Source organism: Eucyclogobius newberryi, unplaced genomic scaffold (genome assembly GCF_026437365.1).
Source record: "Eucyclogobius newberryi isolate DKJ021-1_F unplaced genomic scaffold, fEucNew1.0.hap1 SCAF_6, whole genome shotgun sequence".
NCBI classification, from domain to species: domain Eukaryota; kingdom Metazoa; phylum Chordata; class Actinopteri; order Gobiiformes; family Gobiidae; genus Eucyclogobius; species Eucyclogobius newberryi.
In genome coordinates this window covers 2,362,104-2,376,967 of record NW_027316278.1, presented here as the reverse complement: position 1 = coordinate 2,376,967, position 14,864 = coordinate 2,362,104, and the positions used below count along the sequence as shown (strand labels likewise).

Here is a 14,864-nt window from a genome sequence, read left to right as displayed (position 1 = left end):
TTCCTCTGAGCAGAGCCACTCCCCCTGAGCAGAGCCACTTCCTCTGAAGAGCCACTCCCCCTGAGCAGAGCCACTTCCTCTGATGAGCCACTTCCTCTGAGCAGAGCCACTTCCTCTGATGAGCCACTTCCTCTGAGCAGAGCCACTTCCTCTGATGAGCCACTTCCTCTGAGCAGAGCCACTCCCCCTGAGCAGAGCCACTTCCTCTGATGAGCCACTTCCTCTGAGCAGAGCCACTTCCTCTGATGAGCCACTTCCTCTGAGCAGAGCCACTTCCCCTGAAGAGCCACTTCCTCTGATGAGCCACTTCCCATGAGCAGAGCCACTCCCCCTGAGCAGAGCCACTTCCTCTGAAGAGCCACTCCCCCTGAGCAGAGCCACTTCCTCTGATGAGCCACTTCCTCTGAGCAGAGCCACTTCCTCTGATGAGCCACTTCCTCTGAGCAGAGCCACTTCCTCTGATGAGCCACTTCCTCTGAGCAGAGCCACTCCCCCTGAGCAGAGCCACTTCCTCTGATGAGCCACTTCCTCTGAGCAGAGCCACTTCCTCTGATGAGCCACTTCCTCTGAGCAGAGCCACTTCCCCTGAAGAGCCACTTCCTCTGATGAGCCACTTCCCATGAGCAGAGCCACTCCCCCTGAGCAGAGCCACTTCCTCTGATGAGCCACTTCCCATGAGCAGAGCCACTCCCCCTGAGCAGAGCCACTTCCTCTGATGAGCCACTTCCTCTGAGCAGAGCCACATATTTCCATCTCGTAAATGTAGAAACTATTAAAAACGTTCAAACTATGAGTAAATCATGAGGATTCGAACTCACCTGTGAACTGACCGCAGGTCCTCCTGACCTGCGGTCCTCTCTGACCTCAGCTCCTCTGACCACAGGGGGTGCTCCTCTGACCTCAGCTCCTCTGACCACAGGGGGTGCTCCTCTGACCTCAGCTCCTCTGACCACAGGGGGTGCTCCTCTGACCTCAGCTCCTCTGACCACAGGGGGTGCTCCTCTGACCTCAGCTCCTCTGACCGCAGACCCGGGTCCAGACCTGAGTCCAGCTCCAGGCCCTCACAGAGCTTCTTCTTTGAAAACTGGAGGGACAAACAGAACATGTGATGATTCAAACAGGAGCTTCTTCTGCAGATCTGGTCCTGGTCCTGGTCCTGGTCCTGGTCCTGGTCCTGGTCCTGGTCCTGGTCCTGGTCCTGGTCCTGGTCCTGGTCAGTTCCTGGTCCTGGTCCTGTGGTGTGTGTGTTTTAGGCACCACATGACTCTCAGTATAAGACCTGTACAGGAACCCCCGGCACCAGATGTGGTCAGATGTGGTCGGGTGTGGTCGGGTGTGGTCAGATTAGGGATGCAGACCTAAACCTGCGTTCAGGTTCAGGTTCAGGTTCAGGTCCGGACCTGAACTCATGCCATATTTGCATAAAGTTATAACAACGTAACAAAGACACTGAACCAGGACGACTCCAACACGAGGTTTAACTGCAGTGAAATGAACTCAACTTGTCTGATTCATTCACTGTTTTTAACAGAAGTTACAACTTACACATCACGAGCTACGACTCAACTCAACACCAAGAGCATGTTGAGTGTTGTTGACAGGGTCAGTCGGGGTCAAGGGTCAAAGCAGCTGTTTCATCTGATACAATGTTTCACTTCAGTGTTCACGTGTGGAGACACGGTTCACTTCAGTGTTCACACGTGGAGACACGGTTCACTTCAGTGTTCACACGTGGAGACGCGGTTCACTTCAGTGTTCACACGTGGAGACACGGTTCACTTCAGTGTTCACACGTGGAGACACGGTTCACTTCAGTGTTCACACGTGGAGACACGGTTCACTTCAGTGTTCACACGTGGAGACGCGGTTCACTTCAGTGTTCACACGTGGAGACACGGTTCACTTCAGTGTTCACACGTGGAGACACGGTTCACTTCAGTGTTCACACGTGGAGACACGGTTCACTTCAGTGTTCACACGTGGAGACGCGGTTCACTTCAGTGTTCACACGTGGAGACGCGGTTCACTTCAGTGTTCACACGTGGAGACACGGTTCACTTCAGTGTTCACACGTGGAGACGCGGTTCACTTCAGTGTTCACACGTGGAGACACGGTTCACTTCAGTGTTCACGTGTGGAGACACGGTTCACTTCAGTGTTCACACGTGGAGACGCGGTTCACTTCAGTGTTCACACGTGGAGACACGGTTCACTTCAGTGTTCACACGTGGAGACGCGGTTCACTTCAGTGTTCACACGTGGAGACGCGGTTCACTTCAGTGTTCACGTGTGGAGACACGGTTCACTTCAGTGTTCACGTGTGGAGACACGGTTCACTTCAGTGTTCACACGTGGAGACGCGGTTCACTTCAGTGTTCACACGTGGAGACACGGTTCACTTCAGTGTTCACGTGTGGAGACACGGTTCACTTCAGTGTTCACACGTGGAGACGCGGTTCACTTCAGTGTTCACACGTGGAGACGCGGTTCACTTCAGTGTTCACACGTGGAGACGCGGTTCACTTCAGCGTTCACACGTGGAGACGCGGTTCACTTCAGCGTTCACACGTGGAGACGCGGTTCACTTCAGCGTTCACACGTGGAGACGCGGTTCACTTCAGCGTTCACACGTGGAGACGCGGTTCACTTCAGCGTTCACACGTGGAGACGCGGTTCACTTCAGTGTTCACACGTGGAGACACGGTTCACTTCAGTGTTCACACGTGGAGACACGGTTCACTTCAGTGTTCACGTGTGGAGACGCGGTTCAGTTCAGTGTTCACACGTGGAGACACGGTTCACTTCAGTGTTCACATGTGGAGACACGGTTCACTTCAGTGTTCACACGTGGAGACACGGTTCACTTCAGCGTTCACACGTGGAGACGCGGTTCACTTCAGCGTTCACACGTGGAGACACGGTTCACTTCAGCGTTCACGTGTGGAGACACGGTTCACTTCAGCGTTCACGTGTGGAGACGCGGTTCACTTCAGTGTTCACACGTGGAGACGCGGTTCACTTCAGCGTTCACACGTGGAGACACGGTTCACTTCAGCGTTCACGTGTGGAGACACGGTTCACTTCAGCGTTCACACGTGGAGACACGGTTCACTTCAGCGTTCACGTGTGGAGACGCGGTTCACTTCAGCGTTCACACGTGGAGACGCGGTTCACTTCAGCGTTCACACGTGGAGACACGGTTCACTTCAGTGTTCACACGTGGAGACACGGTTCACTTCAGTGTTCACACGTGGAGACACAATTCACTTCAGTGTTCACACGTGGAGACACGGTTCACTTCAGTGTTCACACGTGGAGACACGGTTCACTTCAGTGTTCACGTGTGGAGACGCGGTTCTGTCTCTCGCGTCTTTAAACTTATTTCGCCGGCTTCACTTCTGCCCTGAAGACGTGTGCGACACTATATAAGGTCCGTGTGCGACATTGACAGCGACACATGGCAGTGTTTACGTCTTTGACGATGAACAGAAGGTTTAAGATGGTTTAGATTCTAGAACAAAAAGGACATAATACGTCAGAGCTAGAATTTGTTATGAGTCCAGAACCAAATCACAGATGTGGTCAGATGTGGTCAGATGGGGTCAGATGTGGTCAGATGTGGTCAGATGTGGTCAGATGTGGTCAGATGGGGTCAGATGAGGTCAGATGTGGTCAGATGGGGTCAGATGTGGTCAGATGGGGTCAGATGTGGTCAGATGTGGTCAGATGTGGTCAGATGTGGTCAGATGGGGTCAGATGTGGTCAGATGTGGTCAGATGAGGTCAGATGTGGTCAGATGGGGTCAGATGTGGTCAGATGGGGTCAGATGTGGTCAGATGTGGTCAGATGTGGTCAGATGTGGTCAGATGGGGTCAGATGAGGTCAGATGTGGTCAGATGGGGTCAGATGTGGTCAGATGGGGTCAGATGTGGTCAGATGTGGTCAGATGTGGTCAGATGTGGTCAGATGGGGTCAGATGTGGTCAGATGGGGTCAGATGTGGTCAGATGTGGTCAGATGGGGTCAGATGTGGTCAGATGGGGTCAGATGTGGTCAGATGGGGTCAGATGGGGTCAGATGGGGTCAGATGGGGTCAGATGTGGTCAGATGTGGTCAGATGTGGTCAGATGGGGTCAGATGGGGTCAGATGAGGTCAGATGTGGTCAGATGTGGTCAGATGTGGTCAGATGGGGTCAGATGAGGTCAGATGTGGTCAGATGTGGTCAGATGGGGTCAGATGGGGTCAGATGTGGTCAGATGGGGTCAGATGAGGTCAGATGTGGTCAGATGTGGTCAGATGTGGTCAGATGTGGTCAGATGTGGTCAGATGGGGTCAGATGTGGTCAGATGTGGTCAGATGTGGTCAGATGTGGTCAGATGGGGTCAGATGTGGTCAGATGTGGTCAGATGTGGTCAGATGGGGTCAGATGAGGTCAGATGTGGTCAGATGTGGTCAGATGTGGTCAGATGTGGTCAGATGGGGTCAGATGTGGTCAGATGTGGTCAGATGGGGTCAGATGGGGTCAGATGATGTCAGATGTGGTCAGATGTGGTCAGATGGGGTCAGATGGGGTCAGATGGGGTCAGATGTGGTCAGATGTGGTCAGATGTGGTCAGATGGGGTCAGATGGGGTCAGATGGGGTCAGATGGGGTCAGATGTGGTCAGATGGGGTCAGATGGGGTCAGATGAGGTCAGATGTGGTCAGATGTGGTCAGATGTGGTCAGATGTGGTCAGATGGGGTCAGATGAGGTCAGATGTGGTCAGATGGGGTCAGATGTGGTCAGATGGGGTCAGATGTGGTCAGATGTGGTCAGATGGGGTCAGATGGGGTCAGATGGGGTCAGATGAGGTCAGATGTGGTCAGATGTGGTCAGATGTGGTCAGATGTGGTCAGATGGGGTCAGATGAGGTCAGATGTGGTCAGATGTGGTCAGATGTGGTCAGATGTGGTCAGATGTGGTCAGATGGGGTCAGATGGGGTCAGATGTGGTCAGATGTGGTCAGATGTGGTCAGATGGGGTCAGATGGGGTCAGATGTGGTCAGATGTGGTCAGATGTGGTCAGATGGGGTCAGATGGGATCAGATGGGGTCAGATGGGGTCAGATGTGGTCAGATGGGGTCAGATGGGGTCAGATGAGGTCAGATGTGGTCAGATGTGGTCAGATGTGGTCAGATGTGGTCAGATGGGGTCAGATGAGGTCAGATGTGGTCAGATGGGGTCAGATGTGGTCAGATGGGGTCAGATGTGGTCAGATGTGGTCAGATGGGGTCAGATGGGGTCAGATGGGGTCAGATGAGGTCAGATGTGGTCAGATGTGGTCAGATGTGGTCAGATGTGGTCAGATGTGGTCAGATGGGGTCAGATGAGGTCAGATGTGGTCAGATGTGGTCAGATGTGGTCAGATGTGGTCAGATGGGGTCAGATGTGGTCAGATGGGGTCAGATGTGGTCAGATGGGGTCAGATGTGGTCAGATGTGGTCAGATGTGGTCAGATGGGGTCAGATGGGGTCAGATGTGGTCAGATGGGGTCAGATGGGGTCAGATGTGGTCAGATGGGGTCAGATGTGGTCAGATGTGGTCAGATGGGGTCAGATGGGGTCAGATGTGGTCAGATGTGGTCAGATGGGGTCAGATGGGGTCAGATGGGGTCAGATGTGGTCAGATGGGGTCAGATGGGGTCAGATGTGGTCAGATGTGGTCAGATGTGGTCAGATGGGGTCAGATGGGGTCAGATGTGGTCAGATGTGGTCAGATGTGGTCAGATGTGGTCAGATGGGGTCAGATGGGGTCAGATGTGGTCAGATGGGGTCAGATGGGGTCAGATGGGGTCAGATGTGGTCAGATGGGGTCAGATGGGGTCAGATGTGGTCAGATGTGGTCAGATGTGGTCAGATGTGGTCAGATGGGGTCAGATGTGGTCAGATGTGGTCAGATGGGGTCAGATGGGGTCAGATGTGGTCAGATGTGGTCAGATGTGGTCAGATGGGGTCAGATGGGGTCAGATGGGGTCAGATGGTGTCAGATGGGGTCAGATGTGGTCAGATGTGGTCAGATGGGGTCAGATGAGGTCAGATGTGGTCAGATGGGGTCAGATGGGGTCAGATGGGGTCAGATGGGGTCAGATGTGGTCAGATGGGGTCAGATGGGGTCAGATGTGGTCAGATGCGGTCAGATGCGGTCAGATGCGATCAGATGGGATCAGATGGGGTCAGATGTGGTCAGATGCGGTCAGATGGGGTCAGATGGGGTCAGATGGGGTCAGATGTGGTCAGATGCGGTCAGATGCGGTCAGATGCGGTCAGATGTGGTCAGATGGGGTCAGATGAGGTCAGATGTGGTCAGATGTGGTCAGATGTGGTCAGATGTGGTCAGATGGGGTCAGATGTGGTCAGATGGGGTCAGATGTGGTCAGATGGGGTCAGATGGGGTCAGATGGGGTCAGATGTGGTCAGATGGGGTCAGATGGGGTCAGATGGGGTCAGATGTGGTCAGATGTGGTCAGATGTGGTCAGATGGGGTCAGATGGGGTCAGATGGGGTCAGATGAGGTCAGATGTGGTCAGATGTGGTCAGATGTGGTCAGATGGGGTCAGATGAGGTCAGATGTGGTCAGATGTGGTCAGATGGGGTCAGATGGGGTCAGATGTGGTCAGATGGGGTCAGATGAGGTCAGATGTGGTCAGATGTGGTCAGATGTGGTCAGATGTGGTCAGATGGGGTCAGATGTGGTCAGATGTGGTCAGATGTGGTCAGATGTGGTCAGATGGGGTCAGATGTGGTCAGATGTGGTCAGATGTGGTCAGATGGGGTCAGATGAGGTCAGATGTGGTCAGATGTGGTCAGATGTGGTCAGATGTGGTCAGATGGGGTCAGATGTGGTCAGATGGGGTCAGATGTGGTCAGATGTGGTCAGATGTGGTCAGATGTGGTCAGATGGGGTCAGATGAGGTCAGATGTGGTCAGATGGGGTCAGATGTGGTCAGATGGGGTCAGATGTGGTCAGATGTGGTCAGATGGGGTCAGATGGGGTCAGATGGGGTCAGATGAGGTCAGATGTGGTCAGATGTGGTCAGATGTGGTCAGATGTGGTCAGATGTGGTCAGATGGGGTCAGATGAGGTCAGATGTGGTCAGATGTGGTCAGATGGGGTCAGATGTGGTCAGATGGGGTCAGATGTGGTCAGATGGGGTCAGATGTGGTCAGATGTGGTCAGATGTGGTCAGATGTGGTCAGATGGGGTCAGATGGGGTCAGATGTGGTCAGATGGGGTCAGATGGGGTCAGATGGGGTCAGATGTGGTCAGATGGGGTCAGATGGGGTCAGATGTGGTCAGATGTGGTCAGATGTGGTCAGATGTGGTCAGATGGGGTTAGATGTGGTCAGATGTGGTCAGATGTGGTCAGATGGGGTCAGATGGGGTCAGATGTGGTCAGATGTGGTCAGATGGGGTCAGATGGGGTCAGATGTGGTCAGATGTGGTCAGATGGGGTCAGATGGGGTCAGATGTGGTCAGATGTGGTCAGATGGGGTCAGATGGGGTCAGATGGGGTCAGATGTGGTCAGATGGGGTCAGATGGGGTCAGATGTGGTCAGATGTGGTCAGATGTGGTCAGATGGGGTCAGATGGGGTCAGATGTGGTCAGATGTGGTCAGATGTGGTCAGATGTGGTCAGATGTGGTCAGATGGGGTCAGATGGGGTCAGATGTGGTCAGATGGGGTCAGATGGGGTCAGATGGGGTCAGATGTGGTCAGATGGGGTCAGATGGGGTCAGATGTGGTCAGATGTGGTCAGATGTGGTCAGATGGGGTCAGATGTGGTCAGATGTGGTCAGATGTGGTCAGATGGGGTCAGATGGGGTCAGATGTGGTCAGATGTGGTCAGATGTGGTCAGATGGGGTCAGATGGGGTCAGATGGGGTCAGATGGTGTCAGATGGGGTCAGATGTGGTCAGATGTGGTCAGATGGGGTCAGATGAGGTCAGATGTGGTCAGATGGGGTCAGATGGGGTCAGATGGGGTCAGATGGGGTCAGATGTGGTCAGATGGGGTCAGATGGGGTCAGATGGGGTCAGATGTGGTCAGATGCGGTCAGATGCGGTCAGATGTGATCAGATGGGATCAGATGGGGTCAGATGTGGTCAGATGCGGTCAGATGGGGTCAGATGGGGTCAGATGGGGTCAGATGTGGTCAGATGCGGTCAGATGCGGTCAGATGCGGTCAGATGGGGTCAGATGGGGTCAGATGTGGTCAGATGGGGTCAGATGTGGTCAGATGTGGTCAGATGCGGTCAGATGCGGTCAGATGCGGTCAGATGGGGTCAGATGGGGTCAGATGTGGTCAGATGGGGTCAGATGGGGTCAGATGTGGTCAGATGCGGTCAGATGCGGTCAGATGCGGTCAGATGGGGTCAGATGGGGTCAGATGTGGTCAGATGGGGTCAGATGTGGTCAGATGTGGTCAGATGTGGTCAGATGTGGTCAGTAGCGAGTGCGTGTCTCTAATCCAACATCAGATATTTGTTTTCTAAACCAGAACCAGGAAGAACTCTGTTGTAGCTAAAAGGATCCAAAGAACAACAAATCTAGATTTACTCACCATCACGTACTCTCCTCCCCCAGCTTCAGGCTCCGCCCTGAAACACAGAGGTCAGACTCAAACCAGGACTAAACTGGGACTAAACCAGGACTAAAGTTCTAAAGGACAGAGCTCTGTTGTGGATTCAGGCGGAGACACTTGAGCCTGACACGAGTCTGAAGAGACTGAGCTCAGTGTGAGTCTCGGGGTCTCAGGGTCTGACTGGAGGCTCTGGTCTCAGGGTCTGACTGGAGGCTCTGTCTGAGCTGCAGCTCTGAACAAACTCTTTAGTGTCGTCTGTAAAAAGCCCGAGAATCACAGAGTCCTTCACGATTCATCAAACACGAGGAGCCGTTTGTCCAGCAGGAGGCGCAGAGGAGCCGTTTGTCCAGCAGGAGGCGCAGAGGAGCCGTTTAAAATCTTTACATAGTGTAATCTTACGTTTTGCAGTGGTGGATGAAATACTGTAATAGTAGTTATACTACTACTACTACTAGTAGTAGTAGTAGTAGTAGTAGTAGTAGTAGTAGTAGTAATAGTAGTAGTAGTAGTAGTAGTAGTAGTAGTAATAGTAATAGTAGTAGTAGTAGTAGTAGTAGTAGTAGTAATAGTAATAGTAGTAGTAGTAGTAGTAGTAGTAGTAGTAATAGTAATAGTAGTAGTAGTAGTAGTAATAGTAGTAACTTCAGTAAAAGTGGCAGTATTGCAGTGGCTGTTTGAAAATGTACTTCATGATGGTCATGTGACCGAGCATCAGGATAATCCGGATTAAACACGACACGAGCCTCACGCTGACCCTGTAGTCCGGGTGTAGTTCCTGTAGTCCGGGTGTAGTCCCTGTAGTCCGGGTGTAGTTCCTGTAGTCCGGGTGTAGTCCCTGTAGTCCGGGTGTAGTCCCTGTAGTCCGGGTGTAGTTCCTGTAGTCCGGGTGTAGTCCCTGTAGTCCGGGTGTAGTCCCTGTAGTCCGGGTGTAGTTCCTGTAGTCCGGGTGTAGTTCCTGTAGTCCGGGTGTAGTCCCTGTAGTCCGGGTGTAGTCCCTGTAGTCCGGGTGTAGTTCCTGTAGTCCGGGTGTAGTTCCTGTAGTCCGGGTGTAGTTCCTGTAGTCCGGGTGTAGTCCCTGTAGTCCGGGTGTAGTCCCTGTAGTCCGGGTGTAGTCCCTGTAGTCCGGGTGTAGTTCCTGTAGTCCGGGTGTAGTCCCTGTAGTCCGGGTGTAGTCCCTGTAGTCCGGGTGTAGTTCCTGTAGTCCGGGTGTAGTCCCTGTAGTCCGGGTGTAGTCCCTGTAGTCCGGGTGTAGTCCCTGTAGTCCGGGTGTAGTTCCTGTAGTCCGGGTGTAGTCCCTGTAGTCCGGGTGTAGTCCCTGTAGTCCGGGTGTAGTCCCTGTAGTCCGGGTGTAGTTCCTGTAGTCCGGGTGTAGTCCCTGTTGTCCGGGTGTAGTCCCTGTAGTCCGGGCGTAGTCCGGGTGTAGTCCCTGTAGTCCGGGTGTAGTTCCTGTAGTCCGGGTGTAGTCCGGGTGTAGTCCCTGTAGTCCGGGTGTAGTCCCTGTAGTCCGGGTGTAGTCCCTGTAGTCCGGGTGTAGTTCCTGTAGTCCGGGTGTAGTCCGGGTGTAGTCCCTGTAGTCCGGGTGTAGTCCCTGTAGTCCGGGTGTAGTCCCTGTAGTCCGGGTGTAGTCCCTGTAGTCCGGGTGTAGTTCCTGTAGTCCGGGTGTAGTCCCTGTAGTCCGGGTGTAGTCCCTGTAGTCCGGGTGTAGTCCGGGTCGAGATCTGTCGCTCACGACTTCTTCAGACACAAACCATCAACTCAATTTAAAAGTAGAATATTTATAATAATAATATAATAATATAATTTATAATAAACAGAGACAGAACAAAGTCAAACATTTTCAATGATTAACACTTTACTTTTCACTTTTCTCACATTGTATTTATATTTTTACTTCAAAAAACATTTGTGTTTAAGTGAGTCATATTTCTGTTTATGAAAGTAAAAAGTCCTGACGCACCTGCCGCTCGTGCACCTGCCGCTCGTGCACCTGCCGCTCGTGCACCTGCCGCTCGTGCACCTGCCGCTCGCGCCCGGTCCCTCGCTGCTCTCGGGGACTCGCGCGTCCCGGTCGCGTGTCTCCGCGGTCTGAGCGGAGGGACCGGGACTCAGAGCTACTGCGCATGTGCACCACAGAGACTCCTCAAACTGGCCCCTGAGCTGGGAGTCCGTCCATTCAGCCTCAGAGACAGGGGCCACATTGTGGGAACGTTTATGTGCCATAAAATCCAGAAATAAAAGCTAGAAACAAACTGGTCAGGGGCCAGTGTCAGGGGCCAGTGTCAGGGGCCAGTGTCAGGGGCCAGTGTCAGGGGCCAGTCCCAGGGGCCAGTGTCAGGGGCCAGTCCCAGGGGCCAGTGTCAGGGGCCAGTGTCAGGGGCCAGTCCCAGGGGCCAGTGTCAGGGGCCAGCCTAAGGGGCCTGTGTCAGGGGCCAGCCTAAGGGGCCAGTGTCAGGGGCCAGTGTCAGGGGCCAGTCTCAGGGGCCAATGTCAGGGGCCAGTCCCAGGGGCCAGTGTCAGGGGTCGGTCTCAGGGGCCAGTCCCAGGGTTCAGGCTCAGGGGCCAGTCTCAGGGGCCAGTCTCAGGGGCCAGTCTCAGGGGCCAGAAGACACTGGGACATGTTTTTCACTGTCGCCTTTGAGAAAGTTGTGATTTTGGAAGTTAAAAAAATGGATAGAACTGAATTAAAATTTGTTCTAAAATCAGATCCGAATCGGAGCGTTAAACTCTGCACCATGACACCAGCACCATGACACCAGCACCACACCAGCACCATGACACCAGCACCACACCAGCACCATGACACCAGCACCACACCAGCACCACACCAGCACCACACCAGCACCACACCAGCACCATGACACCAGCACCACACCAGCACCATGACACCAGCACCACACCAGCACCACACCAGCACCACACCAGCACCAGGACACCAGCACCACACCAGCACCATGACACCAGCACCACACCAGCACCAGGACACCAGCACCACACCAGCACCACACCAGCACCACACCAGCACCAGGACACCAGCACCACACCAGCACCAGGACACCAGCACCACACCAGCACCAGGACACCAGCACCACACCAGCACCGGGACACCAGCACCACACCAGCACCAGGACACCAGCACCACACCAGCACCAGGACACCAGCACCACACCAGCACCACACCAGCACCACACCAGCACCAGGACACCAGCACCACACCAGCACCAGGACACCAGCACCACACCAGCACCAGGACACCAGCACCACACCAGCACCGGGACACCAGCACCACACCAGCACCAGGACACCAGCACCACACCAGCACCAGGACACCAGCACCACACCAGCACCAGGACACCAGCACCACACCAGCACCACACCAGCACCATGACACCAGCACCACACCAGCACCAGGACACCAGCACCACACCAGCACCATGACACCAGCACCACACCAGCACCAGGACACCAGCACCACACCAGCACCACACCAGCACCAGGACACCAGCACCACACCAGCACCATGACACCAGCACCACACCAGCACCAGGACACCAGCACCACACCAGCACCACACCAGCACCAGGACACCAGCACCACACCAGCACCAGGACACCAGCACCACACCAGCACCAGGACACCAGCACCACACCAGCACCAGGACACCAGCACCACACCAGCACCAGGACACCAGCACCACACCAGCACCATGACACCAGCACCACACCAGCACCAGGACACCAGCACCACACCAGCACCACACCAGCACCAGGACACCAGCACCACACCAGCACCAGGACACCAGCACCACACCAGCACCATGACACCAGCACCACACCAGCACCACACCAGCACCACACCAGCACCATGACACCAGCACCACACCAGCACCACACCAGCACCAGGACACCAGCACCACACCAGCACCATGACACCAGCACCACACCAGCACCAGGACACCAGCACCACACCAGCACCACACCAGCACCAGGACACCAGCACCACACCAGCACCAGGACACCAGCACCACACCAGCACCGGGACACCAGCACCACACCAGCACCAGGACACCAGCACCACACCAGCACCAGGACACCAGCACCACACCAGCACCAGGACACCAGCACCACACCAGCACCAGGACACCAGCACCACACCAGCACCAGGACACCAGCACCACACCAGCACCACACCAGCACCATGACACCAGCACCACACCAGCACCAGGACACCAGCACCACACCAGCACCAGGACACCAGAACCACACCAGCACCAGGACACCAGCACCACACCAGCACCACACCAGCACCATGACACCAGCACCACACCAGCACCAGGACACCAGCACCACACCAGCACCAGGACACCAGCACCATGACCTGGGGGGCTCGGGGGGTTTGGGGGTGCTCCCCGAGGGGGGCGTGTGTCCCTCTGACCTGTTCACAGTCTGGTCTCTCTTCTCTCGAGTCGCCTCCTGATGCTTCTGAAGCGGCTCCATCAGAATGTACTCGCCATGACAACCGTCCGGAGGGGGCGGAGCTACAGGTGAGGCGGGGAATACCTCTGAGGGGGGAGGGGCCAGAGCCTGCAGCGCTCCGAGCAGAGGAGAGTCCCGGACGTCTTCAACCGAAGATCTGGATCTGGAACAAAGACGTTTGAAACAGATTTAAAGGTGAACGTAAACGCCTGGACGTCGAACGCGAGCAGCTCCTCCTGAACGCGAGCAGCTCCTCCTGAACGCGAGCAGCTCCTCCTGAACGCGAGCAGCTCCTCCTGAACGCGAGCAGCTCCTCCTGAACGCGAGCAGCTCCTCCTGAACGCGAGCAGCTCCTCCTGAACGCGATGTCCTCTCAGTCCTGTAATGGGCATCAGCCTCATATTGTCCCTGTCACTCTCCTCCTGTGGAACTGATGACATCACAATGCTGTGGGCGTCGCCCTCTCCAGGGATAAATATCTGAGTTCCTGGTCTTGAGCCTCAGATTGAGAATGACTCTTGGATCATAATCCAGATGAATCCTCCTCCTGCAAGGCCCTGTCATTACACCTCCTCCTGCAAGGCCCTGTCATTACACCTCCTCCTCCTCCTGCACGGCCCTGTCATTACACCTCCTCCTCCTCCTGCACGGCCCTGTCATTACACCTCCTCCTCCTCCTGCACGGCCCTGTCATTACACCTCCTCCTCCTCCTGCACGGCCCTGTCATTACACCTCCTCCTGCAAGGCCCTGTCATTACACCTCCTCCTCCTCCTGCACGGCCCTGTCATTACACCTCCTCCTCCTCCTGCACGGCCCTGTCATTACACCTCCTCCTCCTCCTGCACGGCCCTGTCATTACACCTCCTCCTCCTCCTGCACGGCCCTGTCATTACACCTCCTCCTCCTCCTGCCCTGTCATTACACCTCCTCCTCCTCCTGCACGGCCCTGTCATTACACCTCCTCCTCCTCCTGCCCTGTCATTACACCTCCTCCTCCTCCTGCACGGCCCTGTCATTACACCTCCTCCTCCTCCTGCACGGCCCTGTCATTACACCTCCTCCTCCTCCTGCACGGCCCTGTCATTACACCTCCTCCTGCACGGCCCTGTCATTACACCTCCTCCTCCTCCTGCACGGCCCTGTCATTACACCTCCTCCTCCTCCTGCACGGCCCTGTCATTACACCTCCTCCTCCTCCTGCACGGCCCTGTCATTACACCTCCTCCTCCTCCTGCAAGGCCCTGTCATTACACCTCCTCCTCCTCCTGCACGGCCCTGTCATTACACCTCCTCCTCCTCCTGCACGGCCCTGTCATTACACCTCCTCCTCCTCCTGCACGGCCCTGTCATTACACCTCCTCCTGCACGGCCCTGTCATTACACCTCCTCCTGCACGGCCCTGTCATTACACCTCCTCCTCCTCCTGCACGGCCCTGTCATTACACCTCCTCCTCCTCCTGCACGGCCCTGTCATTACACCTCCTCCTCCTCCTGCACGGCCCTGTCATTACACCTCCTCCTCCTCCTGGACGGCCCTGTCATTACACCTCCTCCTCCTCCTGCACGGCCCTGTCATTACACCTCCTCCTGCACGGCCCTGTCATTACACCTCCTCCTCCTCCTGCACGGCCCTGTCATTACACCTCCTCCTCCTCCTGCACGGCCCTGTCATTACACCTCCTCCTCCTCCTGCACGGCCCTGTCATTACACCTCCTCCTCCTCCTGGACGGCCCTGTCATTACACCTCCTCCTCCTCCTGCACGGCCCT

General features: G+C 55.4%; 1 protein-coding gene across 1 annotated transcript in view; it reads right to left on the bottom strand.

The window, feature by feature from the left end:
* sh2d3cb (SH2 domain containing 3Cb) overlaps positions 1-10,743 on the bottom strand; it is a 28,589-nt gene extending 17,846 nt beyond the window's left edge. Inside the window, exons 1-2 of the mRNA XM_072432951.1 lie at positions 10,579-10,743; positions 1,030-1,084 (exon numbers count right to left, since the gene is read on the bottom strand). Coding sequence (XP_072289052.1) covers positions 1,030-1,084; positions 10,579-10,743 — 220 coding nt within the window. The remainder of the gene's footprint in view (positions 1-1,029; positions 1,085-10,578) is intronic.
* Positions 10,744-14,864: the final 4,121 nt, after the last annotated feature.